At 41.1% G+C, this 25,237-nt stretch overlaps 1 protein-coding gene across 1 annotated transcript in view; it reads right to left on the reverse strand.

Moving 5' to 3' along the window:
• The window catches only part of EP300 (E1A binding protein p300), an 81,459-nt gene that overhangs the window by 41,521 nt on the left and 14,701 nt on the right, over nt 1–25,237 (reverse strand). The window contains exons 2-6 of the mRNA XM_047786165.1: nt 17,196–17,833; nt 6,928–7,104; nt 3,985–4,252; nt 2,716–2,829; nt 1,314–1,559 (exon numbers count right to left, since the gene is read on the reverse strand). Coding sequence (XP_047642121.1) covers nt 1,314–1,559; nt 2,716–2,829; nt 3,985–4,252; nt 6,928–7,104; nt 17,196–17,833 — 1,443 coding nt within the window. The remainder of the gene's footprint in view (nt 1–1,313; nt 1,560–2,715; nt 2,830–3,984; nt 4,253–6,927; nt 7,105–17,195; nt 17,834–25,237) is intronic.

The raw sequence follows: 25,237 nt of genomic DNA on the forward strand, positions 1-25,237 counted from the left end.
TAACATGGGATCCTTAACCCACTGAGCCCAGCTAAGGATCTAACCCACACCTCATCAGCAACCTAAGCTGCTACAGTAGGACTCTTAACCCACTGGGCCACAGCAGGAACTCCTCTAGTCCACTTCTTAAAACTTCTTTCTCAAGAATTATTTAACAAGTTGGCATTGCTTGTTACAAAACAGTGTACATTTCCTTAAGTTAAAAATAACAAAAATCCTACATTTTCACAAGAGTAGTGAGCCCAGGGAGTTCCCGTCATGGCTCAGTGGTTAACGAATCCAACTAGGAACCATGAGGTTGCGGGTTCGGTCTCTGGCCTTGCTCAGTGGGTTAACAATCCAGCTATGGATTTGAGCTATGGATATGAGCTATGGTGTAGGTTGCAGACGCGGCTTGGATCCCGCATTGCTGTGGCTCTGGCGTAGTAGGCTGGTGGCTGCAGCTCCTATTCGACCCCTAGCCTGGGAACCTCCATGTGCCGCAGGAGCGGCCCAAGAAATAGCAAAAAAAAAAAAAAAAGAGTATTGAGCCCAATTTTGTTTTCTCATTTAGAATCAAACAGTAATGTGCAGGAACTAAAGTCTGCACTTATTAACAGAAGGATGGGAAGGTTTCATAGGAAAAAACATGGTGGATTATGGCAAATCAGACTGTTTTCTAGTTACAAAAGAACTTCATTTTAGAATGTGAGGCAATCAACTATACTCTGATATAAAACTAAAAAAAGGCAAAGTATTAAAAGTCATGAGCTTACTTGTGCTGGGTTTTTAAACTATTTGTACAAAATTGCTTAGATGTTCAACTGCCTGACAGTAAAGATAATCATACGACAAATCTCCTTTATTTTACCATACAGTTAGAAAATAAAAACCACCCCAAATGAGGATATTAGAACACTGCTCACGCTTCCGCTTCCCTCTCAGTTATATCATAGGAAGAGAGGTTAGGCAAACAAATGTATTTGATAAACTGAAAGTCATCCACATTGTGTAAAGAAATATTCTGTTGTAACACATGGGATCCCATTTCTAGAAATCTAAAATCATAAATGTATAATAGGATTAAGAAGCAAATAAACCAGTAGCAGTTGCTTCTGGTATATGGATTATAAGGGGATTTTTTACACTATAATCTTTTAAAAGTTACTTCAAAAAAATTACTCAGTAACAAGAAAAGTAAGAGGGGAGACAAGGGAGAGAGAGAGACAGACACACAGAGAGACTAAAATAAACTGAGAAGTGGTCTTGCGTACTACATGGCATTTACACACACAACTGCTATCACATCTGTCACTAGCAGGACCCAAACTTACTCATGTTGCTCATGGGCCGCATCCCCTGGGGAGACTGCCCAGACTGCTGGTTCTGCTGGCTCTTTGCTTGCACCTGGGGTGGTGTGGGCATCTGGTTTACTTGGTAGGGTAGTCCAAGGGCTGCATAGGCTCTTTCTATGGAGCTGGGGTCAATCTGACTAACAGTGCTTAGGCTGGGAGTAGACTGCTGACCCACTCCTAGAGAGCTAGTATTTCCAAGTCCAACTGGTGCGCCAGTCAGAATTGCTAGAGAAAACAAAAGAAACAGTATTATAACATTAAAGATAGTGAGAAAGAAAACAATACTGTGTCTTAAACATGAATTATTGTTACGGGGTTATGAAATATATGCATCTTATTTTCCTTTACTTCTTTGAAAAAATTTCTAGACGAAGAACTGACTGGTCAAGAGGAGATCACTGGCATGAAAGGCTTCTGATTCAAAACACCAAAAAGCCTTCCCATATCGATGTTCCCATCAATACTGTATGAATGCCTCACAGCCACACAAAGGCCAACATGAGGTAACGTCACTTCTTCTTTTTTTTGTCTTTTTGACTTTTCTAGGGCCGCACCCACGGCATATGGAGGTTCCCAGGCTAGGGGTCAAATCAGAGCTGTAGCCTCCAGCCAGAGCCACAGCAATGCGGGATCCGAGTTGAGTCTGCAACCTACACCACAGCTCACGGCAACGCCGGATCCTTAACCCACTGAGGGAGGCCAGGGATCGAACCCGCAACCTCATGGTTCCTAGTCGGATTCGTTAACCACTGAGCCACGACAGGAACTCTGAGGTAACGTCACTTCTGTCAATGTGACAGGAAAGAAATGGTAGTTAACTTCACTTCTTAATTAATGGGGATTTTGGGGTTATTTCCAAGCTCTAGTGAATTGTCTATTTTCTAGTCTAAATTCTCTACTGGGCTATTTATAATTTCTTCATTATTTATGGAATTTAATGCCTTTTTTTTTTAACATGTTATACACACAATTCCAAATTTGTCTTTCTGTCCTAAATGCTAAGTGTTTTTTGTTTCTAAAGGTGTGGTGGCTGCATCTTCTACTTTTGTCTTTTCTCTAAGAAAAGCTCATCACCCCAGGCTTCTAAAATAATAAACTATTTTTATCTTTACATAATTTCAAATTATCTAAATATTTAGATCGCTAGTATAAAGGAGTTAAGTAGCCTGCCCAAGATCTTTCTGGGTCTTACTTTAGGTAGTAAGTGGTTTAAGTCTAATCTTATTAATATGAAGTTACTGGTAAGTGGAAATAATCTAGTAGCATTAAGCAGTCGCAGGAACGTCACACAATCAAGAGGCACTCTAAATCTCACCAAATTTCTTTGGTGACAGTCTAAGAATACTTTTGATATAGAAACTTTAAAGATTTAATTGCTTACACTGCTGATTTCTCTTATCTCCAGCATTTTTAAGGGGCAGGCACACAGGACAATCATGCCTTGTACAATTCTTCCAGTGTGAAATGATTTGTCGAGAAGATGCACAGTGTGCCACTAAAAAGAAGAAAAATGGTGCTTTAATTATTAGCAAAATTATTTTACTTACTTATCTGTCTTTTTAGGGACGCACCCATGGCATATGGAGGTTCCCAGGCTAGGGTTCTTATCAGAGCTGTAGCCTCTGGCCTTTGCCACAGCCACAGCAATGCCACATCCAAGCCACATCTGTGACCTACACCACAGCTCACCCCAACATTGGATCCTTAACCCACTGAGTGAGGCCAGGGATTGAATGTGTGTCCTCATGGATACTAGTCAGATTGGTTTCTGCTGAGCCACTACGGGAACTCCCTATTAGCTAACTTATTGATCACACAAGTACTACAAATGTTATTAAACCCCCTGCCTCTTCATAGGGTAGTTATTAATATTCACAGAGAGGTTATTAACATTCATGGAATATTTATTGATATTTTATAGTTGAGAAAATAGGCAAAAACCAGTTAAGTAATTTGCACAAAGTCACAGAGCATACAAAGTGAGATTCAAACTCAAGCAGTCTGGCTTCCAGAGCCCCTATTTTTCACCACAAAGCTCAGCAATCTACTTGTATTATAAAAATCTATAAAAACAGATTTTTTGGGGGGGGGTCTTTTTAGGGCTTCACCCGTGGCACAAGGAAGTTCCCAGGCTAGGGGTCGAAGTGGAGCTGTAACTCCCGGCCTACACCACAGCCACACCAAATCTGAGCTGTGTCTGACCTACACCACAGCTCATGGCAACCACTGAGCAAGGCCAGGGATCAAACCCGTGTCCCCATGGGTACTAGTTGGGTTTGTTACTGCTGAGCCACGACGGGAACTCCAAAAACAGATTTCTAATGACTCCAAAAATATGCAAATTATATTAAGTTGTGTAATACTATGTTAGCACTGCCCACATGACAGTTAGCAAACCCTTAATAATATTTAAAGTAGGGCAAATAAAAGTCAGAAAGAATCATCACAAAAGGAAAGTCTCTAAAACCGCCTCTCCTACTACCTCTCTAGATACTCCTTCATAGACTGATAACTGAATTGTATCATAACTTAATATAGTGTAAGGCATTATCAGTAAGGAGTCTCAAAATAGAGTAAAGAGAAAATGTGATCACTCTAACTATATATAAGTATTAAGTGCTGAGCACAAAAACCCTCTGAGCCCACTCACCTTGGCAGGACTTGCCTGACTGGCAGTGTGTCATGTGGTTAAGGACGTTCTTCATTGTACGACAGTGGGGAAGGTTGCATTGCCTCACTTCCCCATTAGCCTGCTCCCGGCGCTGGCACTTGTGAGCATGCAAGAGGAGAACAAGCTGCTGCTGGATAAGCTTGCGCTTCTCTGGATCAGCCGTGTGCGCTCCAGAACCCATCCCTTGGGCTACTGGAGTCACCAGACCTGGCTGCTGGACCTGTGGGGGTGGGGCCTGCTGCTGGCCCTGAGGGATAAAATAATAAAGATACATTTGTTAGGTCTCATAGGGTGCTACCTCCTTAATAAATATGGACTTGCAGATTTTTCAATGAACATCTTTAAGAACTACTATACTGCAGACCCCATTTTTTCTTTTTTTTTAAATTTTTTTATTAAAAAAAGTTTTCTTTGTCTCTTGTCTTTATAGGGCTACTCCAGTGGCATATGGAGGTTCCTAGGCTAGGGGTTGAATCGGAGCTGTAGCCACCAGCCTACCCAGAGCCACAGCAATGTGGGATCCGAGCCTCGTCTGCAACCTACACCACAGCTCACGGCAACGCCGGATCCCCAACCCACTGAGCAAGGCCAGGGATCGAACTTGAAACCTCATGGTTCCTAGTCAAATTCATTAACCACTGTGTCACGACTGGAACTCCATTTCTTTCTTTCTTTTAGGGCCACACCCACGGCACACGGAGGTCCCCGGACTAGGGGATGAGTCAGAGCTACAGCTCTGGTCTACATCACAGCCACAGCAACGTGGGATCCGAGCCGCGTCTGTGACCCACACCACAGCTCACAGCAACGCTGGACATTCCCCAACCCACCGAGCAAGGCCAGGGATCAAATCCGCGTTCTCTGGAACCCTAGTCAGATTAATTTCTGCTGAGTCATGATGGGAACTCCACAGCAGACCCCATTTTTTGGTATAGGGTTCTAAGACATCTAAGATAAATGATGGCTTCTATGATCAATAAGTTCAATTTAGTAAGAAAAAGAATCACTACATTACCAAGCAATATAATCAAAGCATGAATAACATACAGAGAGCAAAAGAAAGAGAAGGACATGGCAAACTCCAGTGCCAAGGAGAAAAGGAATCTGTAGTGAAGAGAATGTCAAAATTAGGGTTTTTTTTTTGTCTTTTTGTTGTTGTTGTTGTTGTTGCTATTTCTTGGGCCGCTCCCTCGGCATATGGAGGTTCCCAGGCTAGGGGTTGAATCGGAGCTGTAGCCACCGGCCTACCCAGAGCCATAGCAACGCGGGATCCGAGCCGCGTCTGCAACCTACACCACAGCTCACGGCAACGCCGGATCGTTGACCCACTGAGCAAGGGCAGGGACCGAACCCCGCAACCTCATGGTTCCTAGTCAGATTCGTTAACCACTGCGCCACGACGGGAACTCCCAAAATTAGGTTTTTAATAGTGAAGTGTTTCTTGAGAGACCTGGCAGGGGTCTTTCAAGTGGGTGAAAAATGAGTTTTTATAAAGTCTGGAAGAAATGTGTTTTCTCCAATAAAAAAGTAAACATTTCTGGTGACAGAGATGCTGTGTTTTATTCATCTTTCTATATCCAGTACTTAAGTGGAATATCTGAAATATAGGCATCAATGAATATGGGACGGAATAAATATGTGAAATGGAGGAGCTCTCTTATGGAGCAGCAGGTTAAGGATTGGCTGTTGTCACCACTGTGGTACAGATTCAATTCCTGGTCCAGGAACTTCTGCATGCAGTGGGTGTAGCCAAAAAAGAAAAAGCTAAAAAAAAAAAAAAAAAATCTGGCAAGAAAATAAAATTCCTTATAGGACAATTTTTCTAAAGATGAACATGGACTACCCGACATATTTACAACTAGAAACAGCTTTACTTTAGAAAAACAGCAACATTAGAAGCTTTGGAGATTTTCCCATAACAAAAATCATTGTTAAAAACAACATATATAGGAGTTCCCGTTGTGGCGCAGTGGTTAATGAATCTGACCATGAGGTTGCAGGTTTGATCCCTGGCCTTGCTCAGTGGGTTGGAGATTTGGTGTTGCCGTGAGCTGTGGTGTAGGTCGCAGACGCGGCTCGGATCCCGTGTTGCTGTGGCTCTGGTGTAGGCTGGTGGCTACAGCTCCGACTGGACCCCTAGCCTGGGAACCTCCATACGCCGCGGGAGCGGCCCAAGAAATGGCAAAAAGACAAACAAACAAACAAAACCATATATATAACTTTGAGAAGGAAATTACTTTTGTGTAATAGAAGACACAAATCAGTAAACATGGTCGTCAGGGTTAGAATCCTTTGCCAGAGAGTCCTTCCTAAGAGGAAGATGGTTCTACTTTCCTGTCCTACAGGAAGAATTACTCACAAAGAGAAGCTACATATAGCAGGACCCCAGAACTTTCACTGCAGCAGCCTCACTTGCTTCTACTTGGACCAGCACCCTTACCTGTCAGTATCTCAAGTGAAAAACCACCACCTGAGGTTGTCAAACCTCAAGTGAAATGGAAGGAAGGCACCAGCTTCCCTGATCACAAGAGCCATCCATTACACCCTACTGTATACAGCAGAAGACATAAAAGTGTAACATAATGCTTTTCTTTTTTTAATGGCCGCACTTCATGGTGTATGAAGTTCCCGGGGTAAGGGACTAAATCCAGCCACAGCTGTGACTAAGGCTGCAGCTGCAGCAATGCTGGATCCTTTTTTTAACTCACTGTGCAGGGCTGGGGATTGAACCCTCACCTCTGCAGCAACCTGAGCTGCTACAGTCAGATTCTTAACCCACTGCACTACAGTGGGTTAAGGATCTAGATTCAATCCCTGGCCTGGGAACTTCTATCTGTCGTGGATGTAGCCATTGAAAAAGAAAATAAATAAAAAAACTTTTAAAGTGTCAAAAGACAAATTTGTAGATTGATTACTACCCACCATATTGGGCATTCCTCCACCAGGAACTGCCTTTTTATCCATTGCAAATGGAGATAAGCTATTTGGTAGTACAGACTTTGTCGGTATCTGGAGACCAAGGCCACTGGCTCCCATCTGCTGTCCAGAATTCTGAGTGTATGGTGAACCGTAAGGATTAGGGTTGTTCATCATTCCCATCTAAGAACAAGAAAAAGGAGAGAAATTAAATCTTATTCCCCCACTAAAAGAATATTACTATAGCTTTTCCTTTTCCATTTCCTAATTTACAAAGACAAATTCTTTGTATAGATAAACAGACTGTAACCTAGGGGTCTCAGGTACAATTTAGAGCTGTTTTCTATAAATATGAGATAAATGCTTTAGAAAAATGTGTGTTTTCATTTAGCTATATCTAAGTAGGGTTTGTCTTTCATCTCCACTTTTTTTTTTCTTTTTGCTTTTTAGGGCATATGGAGGTTCCCCGGCTAGGGGTCTAGTCAGAGCTACATCTGCTGGCCTCAGCCACAGCCACAGCCATGCAGGATCTGAGCCTCATCTGTGACCTACACCACAGCTCACAGCAATGCCAGATCCTTAACCCAGTGAGCGAGGCCAGGGACTGAACCCACAACCTCATGGTTCCTAGTTGGATTCGTTTCTGCTGTGCCACAACAGAACTCCTTTCATCTCCACTAAATAACTTTCATTTAATGCACAAACTATAACTCAATAAACCATCTAATTCCTAAATATATTCCAGAGCTTCATATATCAAAGCACTTGAAAGCTTATTCCAGCATTTTGTTTATATAAAAGGTAGAAAATTGGTAGTCCTTTTTTATTTAGGGACATGATAGAATAGTGATTTTAAAACTTTTCTAATCTCAATCCTTTACATACGGCATGCAAATTCAGGATATGCATCAGTCCCTGCTGTCTTACACCTAGCTGCTTTATTAGTTAAACTAGCTCCATGGCCCTTAAAGTAATCTGAATATATGTGCAATCCCTATGTACATTTTTGTCTTTTCAGGGCATATGAAGTTCCCAGGCTAGGGTTCGAATCAGAGCTGTAGCTGCTGGCCTACACCACAGCCACAGCAACACCAGACCCAAGCTGCGCCTGTGACCTACACCACAGTTCATGGCAATGCCAAATCCACTGAGCGGGGTCAGGGAGCAAACCTGCGTCCTTACAGATACTAGTTGGGTTTGTTACCGCTGAGGCACAATAGGAACTCGCTATGTACTTTATTTATTTTAATGATTTTTATTTTTTCCATTATAGTTGGGTTTACAGTGTTCTGTCAATTTCTACTGTACAGCAAAGTGACCCAGTCACATACATGTGTACATTATCCTCCATCATGTTCCGTCATAAGTGACTAGATATGATGCGCTGTGCTACACAGCAGGATCTCATTGCTTATCCTCTCCAAATGCAATATTAACCCCAGACTCCCAGTCCATCCCACTCCCTCCATGTACTTTAAAAATCAATTTTGTTCCTGTGTGTATGTAAGTCCATCTGGAACCATTATACTGTGTAATGATCAACCTAAAGAACAGAGTATTGATTATTCAAAAGCCAAGTATTTGACTGATAACAATGATGCAACTTAAAATTCCTGTTCCTGGAGTTCCCGTCGTGGCGCAGTGGTTAACGAATCCGACTAGGAACCATGAGGTTGCGGGTTCGGTCCCTGCCCTTGCTCAGTGGGTTAAGGATCCGGCGTTGCCGTGAGCTGTGGTGTAGGTTGCAGACGCGGCTCGGATCCCGCATTGCTGTGGCTCTGGCGTAGGCCGGTGGCTACAGCTCCGATTCAACCCCTAGCCTGGGAACCTCCATATGCCGCGGGAGCGGCCCAAGAAATAGCAACAACAAAAAAGACAAAAAAAAAAAAATCCTGTTCCACATAAGACCCCACTGTAAGTCAATCATCACCTACTAGAAACATACAGCAAGCACTCAAAATAGAACCCAAGGATACTAAGGCCACTGCCCAATGAAAAGCAGTCATACTAGATTTCTATATCCTTCTCAGATCTGATTCTATCAAACGGTCCTTCGAATTCTACCTCTAACTACCCAATCCTCATCATTCCCATGGATCCATGCCCACTGTCACTGTCTTAATTCAAGCCCCATCATCACAGCTTTTGAAGACTGTATCTAATAGGTTTTCTTGCTGGGGGAAAACCATGGCATACGAGACCCTTCACTGTCTTCATGAGGACTACTTATTTCTCCATGGCCTCCTTATCTCCCACACCCATTAACTTGGAAACCTAAGACCGTCACGCTTCTTGAGTCTCCAGCACTTGTTTAAGCTTTTCCCTTTGCCTATAACTGGGCAATGACACATACTTTCCTATTTGACTTCTGAATGCTAACCTGTAAAGGAAATCAGTAAGAAGTTCTAAAAGAGGTAGGGATAATGATAGGGAATTGAGACAGAGGGAAGAGCAAAGTCTGGGTAAAAGCATAGAAAAATGGCACAGCCTGAATGGGAAGCATTTTGAGTAAAACATTTACTGTCTCTAATAATTGGAATTTCCTATGTGAATCTGGCAAGTAAGATTGTAGGGACAATTAAATAAAAAAACAGGCTTAAAGGCAAAGTTCAGGTTTCTGTGAGATTCAAATGTGGCTGGGAGTGCTATGGCTACATATGCCTTTTAAGTAATAATATTTATACTAATATAGTTCCAATAACATGCTTGCTTATATCTGAGGGAGCTGTATTTCACTTGCCTTTCTTATTAGAATGAAAATTCAGATTGACATAAAACAAAAGCTATTCTATCATAGAACCCGCATGACAGACCATCAAAGACCAAAAGATAATAAATTATGCTTTTCAGAGCCCATAATTTATATAAGTAAAATGCTGGGATTTGTAAGATGCCTTGATGTCTCTTGCTAATAAGCATAATGTGTTTATCAAACATATCCTAGTAGACTCTGGTCCTTTTTATTTTTTGTCTTTTTAGGGCTGCATCCAGGACATGTGGAAGTTCCCAGACCAGGGGTCGAATAGGAGCTGTTGCTGCTGGCCTACGCCATGGCCACAGCAACACCAGATCCGAGCTGAGTCTGTGACCTACACCACAGCTCACAGCAATGCCAGATCCTTAACCCACTGAGCAAGGGCAGGGATTGAACCTGCATCCTCATGGATAGTAGTCAGATTCATTTCTGCTGAGCCACGACGGGAACTCCAGACTGTGGTTCTTCAAAGGTCTGTTCACACAGACACTGCCTTGTCTGCCTACACCAGGTGAGTTTCAATTCCCGACACTGCTTGTTCCCTCAGTCACTACGCATTACCTAGAAACTCCAAGTTCACTCTGTAGCAGACTATGGTCTCAGATACACAGACAGCACTAACTGCTGGTCAGCGGGCAGTAATCCATTCCTGACACTTCCGGTCACTCTGACAAAGACTCTCAGGCTTTTTGCTTCCCCATTTTCCTCAGAGTTCTGCTGCCAGGGTTAGGAAATAAAACACAGCCAATCCTCCCAAACCCTACCCTTTTTATCCAGCCACCCTCCACAATCGCACCAAAGAGACTAGGAAGGGAATACAATGATCTTAATTTCTGCTATACTGTAGTTAGTTACTTGATCATGTTCTCTTCTCTGTAGCTACTGTGATCCAGATGACCAACTACCCACCACCTAGCTGGACACAGCGATACAGATCTCCACCTAAACTGAAAAGGCAAAGGATCAGGAAGCCACAAACATTTCTAGCCTGTTTACCTGCAGGGGACTGTTTATCTTTCTTTCAAAAGAAATCTGACTCTAAGTGTTCAATACATTAAAAGCAGAAACCTGGGGAACACAGGAACACATTAAAACACATGATGGTGACAATCACTGCCAAATAGAAAGTAGTGCTCAAAACACAACAAATATTGCAGGTTACGGACATTTAACACTGGGGCAAAAAAATCCCTTAAATATGACCTGCAGGCAGTAACAGTAACACACACCGATACTAAATGTGAAAATGTTACTCTAAGAGCCACCAAATAACAAATCTGGAGTTCCCTGATAGCTCAGCAGGTTAAGATCTGATATCGTCACTGCTGTGGTGTAGGTTTAATCCCTGCCCTGTGAATGGCTTCATGCTGTGGGCACAGCCATTAAAAAAAATAATAATAAAATAAATAAATTAGAGCTCCTGTTGTGGCTCAGTGGTAATGAACCTGACTAGTTTTCATGACGGCATGGGTTTGATCCATGGCCTTGCTTAGTGGGTTAAGGATCTGGTGTTGCTGAGTTGTGTAGGTTGCAGATGAGGCTCAGACCCCGCACTGCTGTGGTGCAGGCTGGCATTTATAGCACCGACTTGGCCCCTAGCCTGGGAACTTTCATATGCTTCGGGTGAAGCTCTAAAAAGACAAAAACAAGCTACATCTTTTTTTTTAGGGCCACACCAGCAGCATATGGAGGTTCCAAGGATAGAGGGTGAATCAGAGCTGTAGCCACTGTCCCACGCCACTGCCACAGCCACACAGGATCCGAGCCGTGTCTGAAACCCACATCACAGCTCATGGCAATGGTGGATCCTTAACCCACTGAGAGAGGCCAGGGATCAAACCTGTGTCCCCATGGATGCTAGTCAGATTCATTAACTGCTGAGCCACGATGGGAACTCCACAAACTACATCTTGACAAGTCCTCCTACCTACTGGATTTGATAAACACATCTATACCCAAGTCAGGCACTATGTTAACCAAGGCAGGGAGGGAGGTATACACTGATAAACAAGGAAGACTGGGGATCTCTCAGAACCTACACCCAAGCCTAAACATTCCTCAGACTCTTCTCCATTACTTTTATACCACTGCCTTAGCTTAGTGGACTTCACTACCCCATAGGGACTATTTTTCAAACTGATGTAGTGCACACACAAAATATATAAAATGTGGATATGGGAGTTCCCGTTGTGGCGCATCGGAAACAAATCTGACTAGGAAACATGAGATTGCAGGTTCAGTCCCTGACCTTGCTGAGTGGGTTAAGGATCTGGCGTTTCAGTGAGCTGTGGTGTAGGTGGAAGACACAGCTTGGATCTGCTGTTGCTGGGGCTGTGGTGTAGGCTGGCAGCTGTGGCTCTGATTCGACCCCTAGCCTGGGAATCTCCATATGCCATGGGTGTGGCCCCAAAAAGACCAAAAAAAAAAAAGTGGATCTCAATCTATCTGGGTACCAGGTAACACACACTTCTTCACAGCACTTGAGATAACCAGAGTCAAAAGAAGGTTGAATTTGTATTTCTTTTCCTTAGGCCCAGGGCTACAGAGTAACTGAAAGTAATACATTAAGAGGCTCCAAAGCTGTGTCTGTGAAAGGTCCAGGGATCACTAAGGCAGAATTAGAAAAAACAGGCATGGTTCCTGCTCTTCTAGGTCTCAGTCTAGCAATGATCGTGCATATATAAGACTATAAACAAGCCAGGACGTAAAATGCTGACACAGCAAACACAGAAACCTAGTATTTGTTTTTAGCTGTATGGGTTTTATCAATGTAAGAATCATAATAATAGAATGACATTGTACTATAGTTATGAACACACACTTTAATTCAGGACAAAGTCCTCTGTAGTATTTCCTCCTTGGTTTCCTTACTTGTACAGTATGAATAAAACTACCAATCGTAGGGCTCATGGCCCCAACACACAGTAGACACCTATTAATATTCAGACACTCATAGCATTCGGAGCCTAACACTACATAGGTACAATTATACTGTGTGATACTGTTATTTTAATAACATTCTGTAACTAGTTTCCTAATCATATACAATAAGCTCTTTCATAGAACAGATTTGTTTTTATTTTCTAAGGGGAAAAAAACCCCCAAATTCCAGAAAGCTGTGAAATGTGGACATAGAAGTCCCCAAAATGCTTAAATTTAAAATAAACAGTTTGGGGAGTTCCCTTCATGGCTCAGCGGTTAACGATCCCGACTAGGATCCATGAGGATGCAGGTTCAATCCCTGGCCTCGCTCAGTGGGTTAAGGATCCCGTGTTGCTGTGGCTCTGGTGTAGGCTGGCGGCCACAGCTCTGATTAGACCCCTAGCCTGGGAACCTCTGTATGCCGCGGGAGTGGCCCTAGAAAAGGCAAAAAGACAAAAATAAAATTAAGTAAAAGTTTGTATATATACCATTATATACGTATGTGTATACATATGTGCATGTGTATATATATCTGAATCAATTGCTATACGCCTGAAACATTATAAATCAGTATTTCAATAAAAAATTAAAATAAATTTTTAAAAAGCCTCAAGTTTCTGAGTTCCCTGGTTGCCTAGCAGTTAAGAATTTGGCACTGTCACTGCCGTGGCTCAGGTTCAATCCCTGTCCTGGGAACTTCCAAATGCTGTGGGTGTGGCAAAAAAAAAAAAGTCCTACTTTCAAAGACAGTAAACCTTTCATCAAATTTATATAATATTAATCCACTGAAGTCTCTACTATTAGCATCCACATCCTCCAGTCAACTGCTATTCATGGGGTATACTGATTTGACCTTCCTATTACAGCTGACAGCTATGTTTCTAAGAGACTCCAGCTTAACTACATGATGTGAGTTTGATTTTTTTCCTCTTCCCATAAAAATACTGCCGGAACGTCACAAAATGGGAACTCTAAAACTATGTGCTTGCTACTACTACGCTGCTCTAATAGCTTACTTATATTAACTCATTTAGTTCTCCAAAAATCCTACGAGGCAGGTGACACCTACTCGTATTATTTGCATTCTACAAATGGGAAAACTGAGGTATAGCAAGTAACTGGTGTGGTGTAACACAGTACTATGTGAATGACTGAGTCCATTTTTAATGCAGGAAGCACAGCTCCAGAGTCCACACCATTAACTGTGATGCTTATTCATACATAAAGGGTAACTATTTTATTATTTATTTGTTTATTTTTTGTCTTTTTGCCCCTCTGAGCAAGGGCAGGGACCGAACCCGCAACCTCGTGGTTCCTAGTTGGATTCGTTAACCACGGTGCCACGGAGGGAACTCCAAGGGTAACTATTTTAGAAAGGGTTTTCAAAAACTTATTTTTGTCACCTGCATTTTTTTTTTTTTTGGTCTTTTTGCTATTTCTTGGGCCGCTCACGTGGCATATGGAGGTTCCCAGGCTAGGGGTCAAATAGGAGCTGTAGCCGACCTACACCACAGCTCACGGCAACGCCGGATCCTTAACCCACTGAGCAAGGGCAGGGACCGAACCTGCAACCTCATGGTTCCTAGTCGGATTTGTTAACCACTGAGCCACGGTGGGAACTCCCATGTCACCTGCATTTTTGAGGAGGAATGTCTCAAAATATAATGTCTTGTAAAGTTACTGGGGAGTGATATGATTTAACTGAAAAGCTTCACAATATACAGCTAAAGAGGAAGATTATGGTATAGCCCAGATTTCAACTCCAATAGTACGGATCAGAATCAGTACACTCTTCTGCCTTTACCTGTAACATCCTGAACTCATCAGTCAGAAAAACTTTAAGACAAAACTTTTTTTTTTTCTCGTTTTTGGCTTCACCCATAGCATACGGAAGTTCCCAGGCTAGGGATGATTCTGAGCCGCCAGAGACACAACACTGGAGCATTAACCCACTGCACCACAGTGGGAACTCTAAGACGAAACATTCTGTCTTTGATTATTTTATGCTGACTCTACAGTTACAGATTAAAGTAAAAAGGGGTATGATCCAAGTTTCTTCCCGTAAGTCACCATTAGCGAGACTTTTTGAAGATTAGTCTCAACCTTCCTGGCGTGTTTCGAACCAGAGTCATTCATAGTAAGAACTATACACAAAAGCCACTGCCATTTGCCAACAGGGTTCAAGTCATCAAGTCTCAGTTTTCCTTGCTTAATTCTTCATTCTTAAACATCACCAGAACTCTTTTTAAGAGTTTTAGAAAAAAAGTAATGAATATATAATCAAATCTAGGAAGCAGTTTTAGGATGTGCTACTGTGAAAGGGCAACTGCTAGCCAACAACTAGAACACCTGACTTGAATTTATTTATTTTTCTTTCTTGGCTGCCTGGTGGCATATGGAGTTCCCAGGCCAGGGATCAGATTCAAGCCACAGTTTTGACCTATGTCGCAGCTGCAGCAATGCCAGATCCTTTAACCCACAGTGCCAGGCCAGGGATTGAACCTGTGTCCTGATGCTGCTGATCCCGCTGGGCCACAGCAGGAGCTCCAATTTATTTTAATCTTTAACAGGAAAATACGGAAAAGGCTTTTTTTCCTCTCAAAGAGAAAATTTGTTTTATTTACGTAAGTTCTCACTTGCATAAAAATTATCTCATCCTAAACTTCCATAATCCAAAAAACTAATTTACTAGACATTTAGCACACTTATGTGTCAGGCATTGATGTTACATGGTTTGTATCAACTTCTATTTTATAGGTGGGGTTCATTTAAAATAAGAAAATATTTTAACAATAAAGTTAATGATAAAGTTAAATAAGTTAATAATAACTTTAATAATAAACTTTTTATATTTGTATTTGAATGCCCCCTCCCATGAAAATATAAGCTCCACAGGACAGATTTTTTTGGTCCGATTAATTTACTGCTATATATCCAATCCCGAAACAATGTTGGTGCAAGAAATTTGTTTTTTAGATTATAAATAGGACAGTGTCCACTCTACCTAGGCGAATGCCAATGAGCCTTTCCTTACTTTTCTTACTTTTTCTTCATAGCACTTACCAGGAATACTATAAATTTACATCTATGTGTACACTAGAAAGTAAGTTCCACAAAGTGAGTTTATTTACTATCTTCAGCATCAGAGCTAGGACTCCGTAAAGATCTGCTCAATCAGTAAAGGTTTAATTTTTGGCATCCCTGCCCGCCCCCCACCCCATATAAACATTGGGGGGCAGGCAGGGACTCTTCATAAATATATTTCTATAATCTCTAAGAGGTAACTAATAAATATTTTATCTTTTTGTTTCTAGTTTTCATCCCAAATATTCTAAGTAAACCACATCAATACAACAACAGAAAACTGCCAGAGGGGGAGAACCTAGAGAGTAGGTAGGGATGCCAAACAAAATCCTTTCCTAATATGACTTCATTGTACAGCAAAATAAAAATATTTAAAGGTTTTCATATAAATACATGGGACCTCAGTCCTCCAACTTCCAATTCATCCATGTCTTAATTTCATCCTTGAACTATCACCATCATTATTCTCAGGAACACAGAAAATTCTAATGCCTGCTCAAATGACCCCTCTTACACAGCAAGCTTACTCCTGACTCCTTGTGAAAAGCTTAGCCATCTCTAATATCACCTTCCAAGCAAGCAAAGCCATCTCTTTCATTCAAAAAATATTTACTAACTACATGCCAAGCACTGGCAACTACAGTGTGATGCCATTTTAAGAAAGAGGCTTTTGGAGTTCCTGTCGTGGCTCAGCGGAAACAAATCTGACTAGGAATCATGAGGTTGTGGGTTTGATCCATGGTCTCACTCAGTGGGTTAAGGATCTGGCATTGCCATGGCTCTAGCCTGGGAACCTCCATATGCCGTGGGTGCAGCTCTAAAAAGCAAAAAAAAAAAAAAAAAAGGCTTTGTGTGTAGGAAAACATGGAGAAATAAGCATCAAATATGTTTATAACATCATAATTATACATAGAGTGCACACATTTAAAAGGTTTTTAAATATGTATTTAGCATTCTCTACTTAATAAGGCTAAGAAAGTAGGCTTTTTAAAAACCCAGAGCCTTTCAAGAAATAGCTACAATCAGGTTAACTGGAACACCAGGGAGGTTGGGTGAGGTTTTCACAGTAAACTAATGAATCTTTATTTACATCAACTAATAAGAAAAAAAAATTTTTCTTATTAAGAGTCCAAGGACACTGTAAGCAACAGGAACAAACTAAGTCTATCTGAAAAGAGTAATAATGCTTTTTTTAAGGAAGACTATAAGACGTACAAGAGATGAAAATATTCTAACAGAGGTGCCACAGGGAAAAGGAAGAGCTGGTAACATTACAATACCTTCGCAGGTGTAAAATAAATGTATTACTTACATTTAATATGAGAAAGAGCTTTATAAAATTTGTGACAACACAGTAGATCTGTGGCATATAACATGGGAAATGCTATACTATGTAAAAAGATTAAACATGCGGAGTAAAGAATAAATGAAAAACTGCCCTCAAGCCCTACTCCTCCATCACCAGGACACTTAAAACATGCTGATGGTGCACACAAACCCAAACTGCACTTACCTTAAGAGGCTGAGGGCCTCTCAATCCTGTCTGTCCTCCCATCTGGGGAGAGCCTTGCTGCAGTGGCTCAGTCATTAAGTTGCCAGCATTTGCCAGGCCTGGGTTTGGGTACTGCATATTAGGTCGCCCCCGGCCTGCTCCAATCGAACCGTTCATGACTTGATTAGGCATCATCCCCTGTCCATTGCCTGCAGCCAACATTCCAGGATTCATGCCAGCATTCATCCCTGTGTTCATTCCCATGGCAGGCTGATTTACTGGACTGTTCATCATACCTGTTGCAGATGGCGTAGGACCCTGATTTGGTCCACTAGTGCCCATCCCCATGTTGGGAGAAGTCAAGCCTGCCTGTGCCATTGGGCTTTTGACCATACTATTTATCAAACCTAATCCAGGACTGTTCTGTTGGGCCTGGCTGGCCATGCTTTGGCCTGGGCCACCAACCCCCATATTGAGGTTAGGGGAACTACCAGACCGTAGCAATTCTGACAGTTGTTTATGTTTAGAGGCTGCATCTTGTACTATGCCAAGACTTGTCTGAAGCTGACTAATATCACCACCATTGGTTAGTCCCAATTCTGTAGAGTTGATTAATTCATCTGGTAAGTCATGCTCCAAGTCAAATAGAGAGCCAAAATCTAGAAACAAAAAGGAAAGATAAAGCATGTCAGAGTCAAAATTACAAATTTCTCTATATTTTGTTCTTGACAGGCATTAAATATCATTCTTGAACCTTACTCCATGGAATACTATTTGTATTTCAGTTTTTTATGTTATACTGAAAAAAGGTTTTGCTACATTTATATATTTATATATATATATATGTTATATTTTACACACACACACACAAAAATTAAAGAATATTTGGTCTGGCCAAGTTTAAACACTTCTAAACTGCACCTAAAGTAAGACCAAAGAAAAGGAATACATCTTAATACAACACTTACACAAGTTGTTGGAAGTTTGTATTGACAGCCATGAAAAAGACATACAATTGTATGTTATTCCAGAATTCTTTAGAAGAGGTTGAAATAACTTATCAATACACAAACTAAATTCAGAACGAAACAAAAGATTTTAAAATATAATAATAAAAGAAAGACACCTGATTAAAAAAAGGCCTGCCATTCAGTTTAAGTTCCAGGAAGACAGGGTCTACCTACCACTCTTTATCAAATTCCTATCACAGTGCCTGCCACAAAGCTGAATGAAATTGCTTTCATCCAACCTCAGACTACAGATTAGTTTTCCTTAATCAAAATCTAGCTGAATAGGATATAAAACCATGCCTCTAGTACCTTCAACAACATACGAACCAAAACCACTACCAAACCACCTCTGCCCCAACCCTGTCAAAAAGAAAATGCAAATTATAAATTAACCTAGAGTTTCTCATCTTTGGCACTATTAAACATGCTAAGCTGGATGGATAATTCTTTGTTTCGGGGAAAGGGAGATTATTCTGTGCATTCTAAGATACTCAGCACATCTGTGGTCTCTCCTCTTAACGCCAGTAGTAGCCCTAAACCCATTTGTGACAATTAAAAATGTCTCCTAATATCACCAAATGTCCCCTGGAAACACAAAACTGTCCATGGTTGATCTACTGACAGTAGTAACTTATTATATAGATCGAGGTAAACATTAAGTTTTAATTCTCCAGGTAGTTTTCACACTAACAGGGCACTATTGGGTATTTAATAATTAAATTATACTTGAATCTGCAATGATAATCCTATTTAAAAAACCATCCAGTGAAGACAAAATACCACTTTATTAATGATCTTCTTGGTCCAATCACCCTTGGTTCATAAGCACAACTCTTCCTCTATGTTCCCTTCCCATTCTTTGGCATCCTATCATGGCACAGAAACAGTACCTGTGTCTTTCTCTCTCCCCTCCTCTCCTGCCATCTTCTCCCCAGCACCACTCCTCACCCTACCCATGCACCCTGGTCTGTAGCTCTGGGAAGGACATGTCTTACACACCAACTCCTTGCCTAATGCCCAACAGAGTTAAGCAACTGGTCACGTTTTAGTTGAACTGAACTGCAGCCCACGATCTCAGGACATGATTTACAATTCAGACTTACAGAATTACTCTTTCCTTTTGAAAAATCGTATGTGTTCCTACATCATAAAAATCTCTTGTGAATAGTTTTGGAATATAAACAAGATTTCAAATAAAATTTACCTGACATCACTTCTCAAAAGACAACTGCTTAATATAATGACAAATTTCCTTCATCATTTCCTTCTATTTACATAATTCACAAAACAGGAATCATATATACTTTTAAGTGATTTTGCATTCTACTTTCCCCCTGGAGTATATAAGGAAACATTCCACCATCAGCATATTTTTACTGTTAAACATTTAGGGAAAAAACAAAAATAATCTCTACCTATATTTAGAGATTTGAAAAGTACACATGTATGTAAGTGATTAATTAAAAGAGAAATCACAAGAAAAGGAGGAATAATAAAAATACATTTCAAAACTGAAAGGTTTATGTTAGAAAATAAAGTTTGAGATTAATGAATTAAATATCCAATTTATTATGTTAGAAAAAGAATAGTAGAAATGAGCAAAGATAAAAGCATAAAATTACAACAAAAGAGAAAAAACAGAGCTACAACCAAGAGGTTATTAACAAAACCAGACGTTGGTTCTTTGAAGAGAGTAATAAAAGATAAACTTCTGGGAAAGCTAGGGAAAAAAGACAGTAAAAAGACAAAGTGAGGGCAGGCAGCTGCAGCTAAGAAAGAAAGACGTGGCAGCAGGCAGGAGTTGGGGACAGTGTCATCGGTTCAGGTCCCCCTACTTGGGAGATTTTCTCGAACTCCATATACAGAAAGCCACCTATCTTATTCTGGACTGAATAAAACCGTTATGAAGAACACCCCCTAAACTCCCATAATCGATGGCGATTCCTATGGGGAAGGCCCATATTGTCAACATCTTCCAGGCCTCGGTTCTGGACCTTGAGAAGGAGGCTGAACTAGTGACAGCAATGCTTTTTAGGGTAAATGTATGCAGGTACTGGGGGAAGGGGAGGATCAACTGAGAAGGCATGGCACTGATTTAAAGTTCATATTTCAGTTTTTGCTGCTCATATAGAGTCCCATTTAGGAGTTACTCATTTATAGGCTGCAAAGCTTCTCCAGTCTAAAAATGTCTGAAAACCGAGCATGGACTAACTCTTGATACAAACAGTAAAGTGCAAATTCAGCTGGTGGAAAGGAGAAAAAAAAAAAAAAAGGAAAAGAAAGAAAGTGAGGAGTTCCCACTGCGGCAGAGTGGATTAAGAACCAGCTTGGGTCCTAATGGTGGTGCAGGTTCAATCTCGGGACGCAGCTGTGGCTTGGATTCAATCTCTGGCCTGGGAACTTCCATATGCCATGGGAGCAGCCCTAAAGTGACAAACAAACAAAAAACCAACCCTCCAGCAGAGGAGTTCCCTTGCGGGCAGTGGGTTAAGGATCTGGGACTGTCACTGCAGGGGCTTGGGTTGCTGCTGTGGCATGGGTTCAATCCCTGGCCTGGGAACTTCCACATGCGGCAGATAAGGCCAAAACAAACAAACAAAAAAACAATACCCCACAAAAAAAAAATCCAGCTGAAAAAGACTGTATACAGGGGTAGGGGTGTCAAAATTATAGTGCCACTGGCATGGCCAAAAACACACAAAAAAACCTGACAGAACTTCCTTAAATTGATTTTTTTTTAAAAAGTCTTTTCCAAAACATAAAAACTGATAGCAAATATGGATGATGGATCAACATTAAGAGCAGCATCCTGGAGTTCCTGGCATTGTGCAGCTGGGAAATGAATCTGACTAGGAAACATAAGGTTGCAGGTTTGATCCCTGGCCTCGCTCAGTGAGTTTAGGAGCTGGTGTTGCCATGAGCTGTGTAGGTTGCAGATGTGGCTCAGATCTGGTATTGCTGTGGCTGTGGTGTAGGTCGGCAGCTACAGCTCCAATTGGACCCCTAGCCTGGGAACCTCCATATGCCCGCAGGTGTGGCCCTAAAAAGACAAAAGACCAAAAAAAAAAAAAAAAAGGAGCATCCTGAGCATTAGAACAATAAAAGATATCCCTAACAACCACTTCTATTCAATGCTGTACCAGAGTCTCTAGCCAAAGCAATGATACAAGAAACATTTGAGTCAAGACTGAAAAGGAAGAAACACAACTTACTGTATGCAAATGATATGACTGTCAACACAGAAAATCCAAGGCAAAAAACTGGAAATAGTGATAGGTTAGCAAGGTGACTGAATATACCACAAATATAAAGAAATTAAATAGCATTTCTGTACATCAGTAAAAAATGAGTATAAATAATTTTTAAAATACGGGAAAATATCTGTCAACGTTATTCGAAAATATGGTAAAGTGAAACTAAAGACAACCTAAATAGAATAATATCACAAATACCTAGGTACAAATCCTCAATATTATATGAAAACATTGACTCTTCCCCAATATTGATCTATAGATTCAATGCAATGCCAATCAAAATTCTAAGTTTTTTAAAGAACCAGATAATTCAAAAGTATACACAGGACCTCGTTTCCACCTCTGTGTAAATGGAAAGTATCCACTTCATAGGTTATCTGTGAGAATTCAACGAGTTAATTATTCAGAACAGTGCTTGGCATATATTAAGCACAATGAAAATGTTACCTGCTAATTCTTATTTAGTGGAATCATTACTTTGTTAGGAGATAAGACTGGCTTATAATAATGAGAGCAAGTTTTTATCAGGTACTTTCAATGTGTGGCTCCTCAATAATTGGATCATTCTTGTTAATTCTCATTCTCAGAAGTAGATAATAACCACATGTAGAGAGTTCACTGAGGAGAAATCAACTTAAGTAATACAGAGGTCTTATTCTAGGCCCCAGTCTTGAGGACTTTAACTTAACCTGTCCTATAGCCAAATCTGCTACACTTGCTTGTTGTGTCAGGTTTAAGTAAAGCAGGTAACACCACATTACAAAGTTAGGCTCCACACTGAAGCAGACAACACTGACACTAGCAGACCTTGAAAATAAAGGTTAGGGAGTGCTCAGTGGAAACAAATCTGAGTAGTATCCATGAGGATGCCGGTTCAATCCCTGGCCTTGTTCAGTGGTTAAGGATCCAGCGTTGCCGTGAGCTGCGGTGTAGCCACAGACGTGGCTCAGATCCCGCACTGCTGTGGTGTAGGCTGGCAGCTACAGCTTGGATTTGAGCCCTAGCCTGGGAACTTCCATATGCTGAAGGTGTGGGCTGAAAGAAAGAAAAAATAAAAGGGTAGAGGGTTGTTGTTCTAATGGCAATCCTGTATTTTCAACTGTCATAATTGCAGTGAACACTACAAAAGACCCACTCAGATTTCAATGCAAAGACTGATTCAAATACTATTTCCTGGAGCTCCTGTCGTGGCACAGCAGAAACAAATCCAACTAGGAACCATGAGCTTGCGGATTTGATCCCTGGCCTCGCTCAGTGGGTTAACGATCTGGTGTTGTCGTGAGCTGTGGTGTAGGTCACAGACGCGGCTCAGATCTGGTGTTGCTATGGCTGTAGTGTAGGCCGGCGGCTGTAGCTCCAATTAGACCCCTAGCCTGGGAACCTCCAAGTGCCTTGGGTGTGGCCCTAAAAAGCAAAAAACAAAACAAACAAAAAACAAAAACAAATACTATTTCCTAAGATGGCTCACTTTACTATGACCTCAACTATGTACTTTGTATCTTCTATCTTTTGTTACAGCTAAATATTTGTGTGCATCTTTTACTTCATCAAATTATAAGTATTTGAAGGATAAAGGTCTAATTTAACAGATATTTATTTCTATTTCCCATAGCACCTAGCACATACTTAAGGAATGAATTTGATGATAAACATTTCCAACAATTCTGCAATTGCATACTATAACTACATCTGATTGGGTATTTATAACTTTATAAAAGTTTTATTTTATTTTTATTTTTTGTCTTTTGTCTTTTCAGGGCTGCACCCAAGGCATATGGAGGTTCCCAGGATAGGGGTCCAATCGGAGCTGTAGCTGCCGGCCTACGCCACAGCCACGCGAGATCCGAGCTGCGTCTTCGACATACACCACAGCTCACAGCAAAACCAGATTCTTAACCCACTGAGCGAGGCCAAGGGATCGAACTCACAACCTCTTGGTTCCTAGTCAGATTCGTTTCTGCTGTGCCACGACAGGAATTCCTATATAAAAATTTTCTTTAAAATGTGTTATTTTCAATTATTATATTAATTAAAGTTGGAAGACTATGTAAAAAAAGTCATACATACTTTGATCCATGATTAAACATATACCTTATTATTTCAGCTGGTATCACTGTCTTTATTACTCCTAAGCCATTCTGATTGTAGCTCAAAGTTCTGAACTTTTATGATTCCTGAATGCTATTAGCCATCACTGGTATCCAACATGGCACTGCTCAAGGAGTCCAAATAGGATCTAAATGCAAATCCTACACTACCTCATTTACCAATTATTTTCCTGTGAGCTCATGTTGCTTCTTCTATCAAAAGATAGTAAAATTTGAAGTTCTGGAAATTCCCATTGTGGTTCAAAAGAAAGGAATCCTACTAGTACCCATTCATGAGGATGCAGGTTTGATCCCTGGCCTCATTCAGTGGGTTAAGGATCCAGTGTTGCTGTGAGCCGTGGTGTACTTACAGATGCAGCTCAGATCCTGAGTTGCTGGCAGCTGTGATTTGATCCCTGGCCTGGGAACTTCCATATGCTGTGGGTTTGACCCTATAAAGCAAAAAAAAAAAAAAAAGTTCCCTGGGGGCTCAGTGGGTTCAATCCCTGGCTGGGAATTTTTGCATGTTGCAGGTGAGGGAAAAAAAAAAAAAAGGCGGTAAAACTTACTCTACCTCCTTCATGGAGTTAAGAACCAATGAGATGGTCCTTAATTTTTTATTTTTTATTCTTTTTGCTTTTTAGGGCTGTACCCATGGCATATGGAGTTTCCCAGGCTAGGGGTCCAACTGGAGCTACAGCTGCCAGCCTACACCACAGCCACAGCAATAGCAAGGCCAGAACCAAGCCATGCCTGAGACCTACACCACAGCTCACGGCAAGACCGGATCTCTAACACACTGAGCAAGGCCAGGGGTCGAACTCATAACCTCATGTTTCCCAGTCAGATTCGTTTCTACTACACCACAACGGGAACGCCATTTCTTAATATTTTAAAAGATAGATTCTAAATCATATAAATGTGTGTGTCTACATATGTATGTGTAAACTTATTAATCCTCTTTAAAAGTTACATACCAGGTGGGACAGAGCAAAGGATCCTTCGGGATCATCTAGTAGTGTTTACTTAGAAACACAGACAAAAAAAGCAGAACCATATTGGGTGCAAAGGAATTGGGAGAATGAAGATTCATTTTCCTCAGGCCTCTTAAAACACTGCCCCTCCCAAGGACGGCCCAAGTTTAGAAATTACCGATTCTCTCACTTTATAGATGCAGAAACTTGTGCATAACTGGGTTCCCTAAGATCGTACTATTGCCTATTGAATACAGACTATTAAGTTTCCTAAATCCCAGGTGAATGTTCTATGTAAGCAATAAGCAAAGAGCTTCATTTTTAGCAGTTGTTTTAATTATTGAAATTATGAGAACTAAACCTTTCTACATACTTTTAAACTGAGAAAACAATTTTTAAACAAAATTTAAATATTTCCAGATTAAGAAAAATTACTCAAATTGTAAATAGTCAATACTATACTAGTAAAGAGTACTAAAGCTCAAAATATGTGGATTTTATTTTAACCATCAAATTTCCAATGATGGAGTTCCTGTTATGGCTCATCGGTAACAAACCCGCACGAGGGTGCAGTCTGATCCTGGCCCCACTCAGTGGGTTAAGAATCCAGCAATGCCCCAAGCTGTGGTGTAGGTCACAGACGAGGTTCAGAACCCAAGTTGCTGTGGCTGTGGCACAGGTTGGCAGCTCCAGCTCCAATTCAACCCCCTAGCCTGGGAACTTTTACAAGCTGCCATG

Source organism: Phacochoerus africanus, chromosome 7 (genome assembly GCF_016906955.1).
Source record: "Phacochoerus africanus isolate WHEZ1 chromosome 7, ROS_Pafr_v1, whole genome shotgun sequence".
Classification (NCBI taxonomy): Eukaryota; Metazoa; Chordata; class Mammalia; order Artiodactyla; family Suidae; genus Phacochoerus; species Phacochoerus africanus.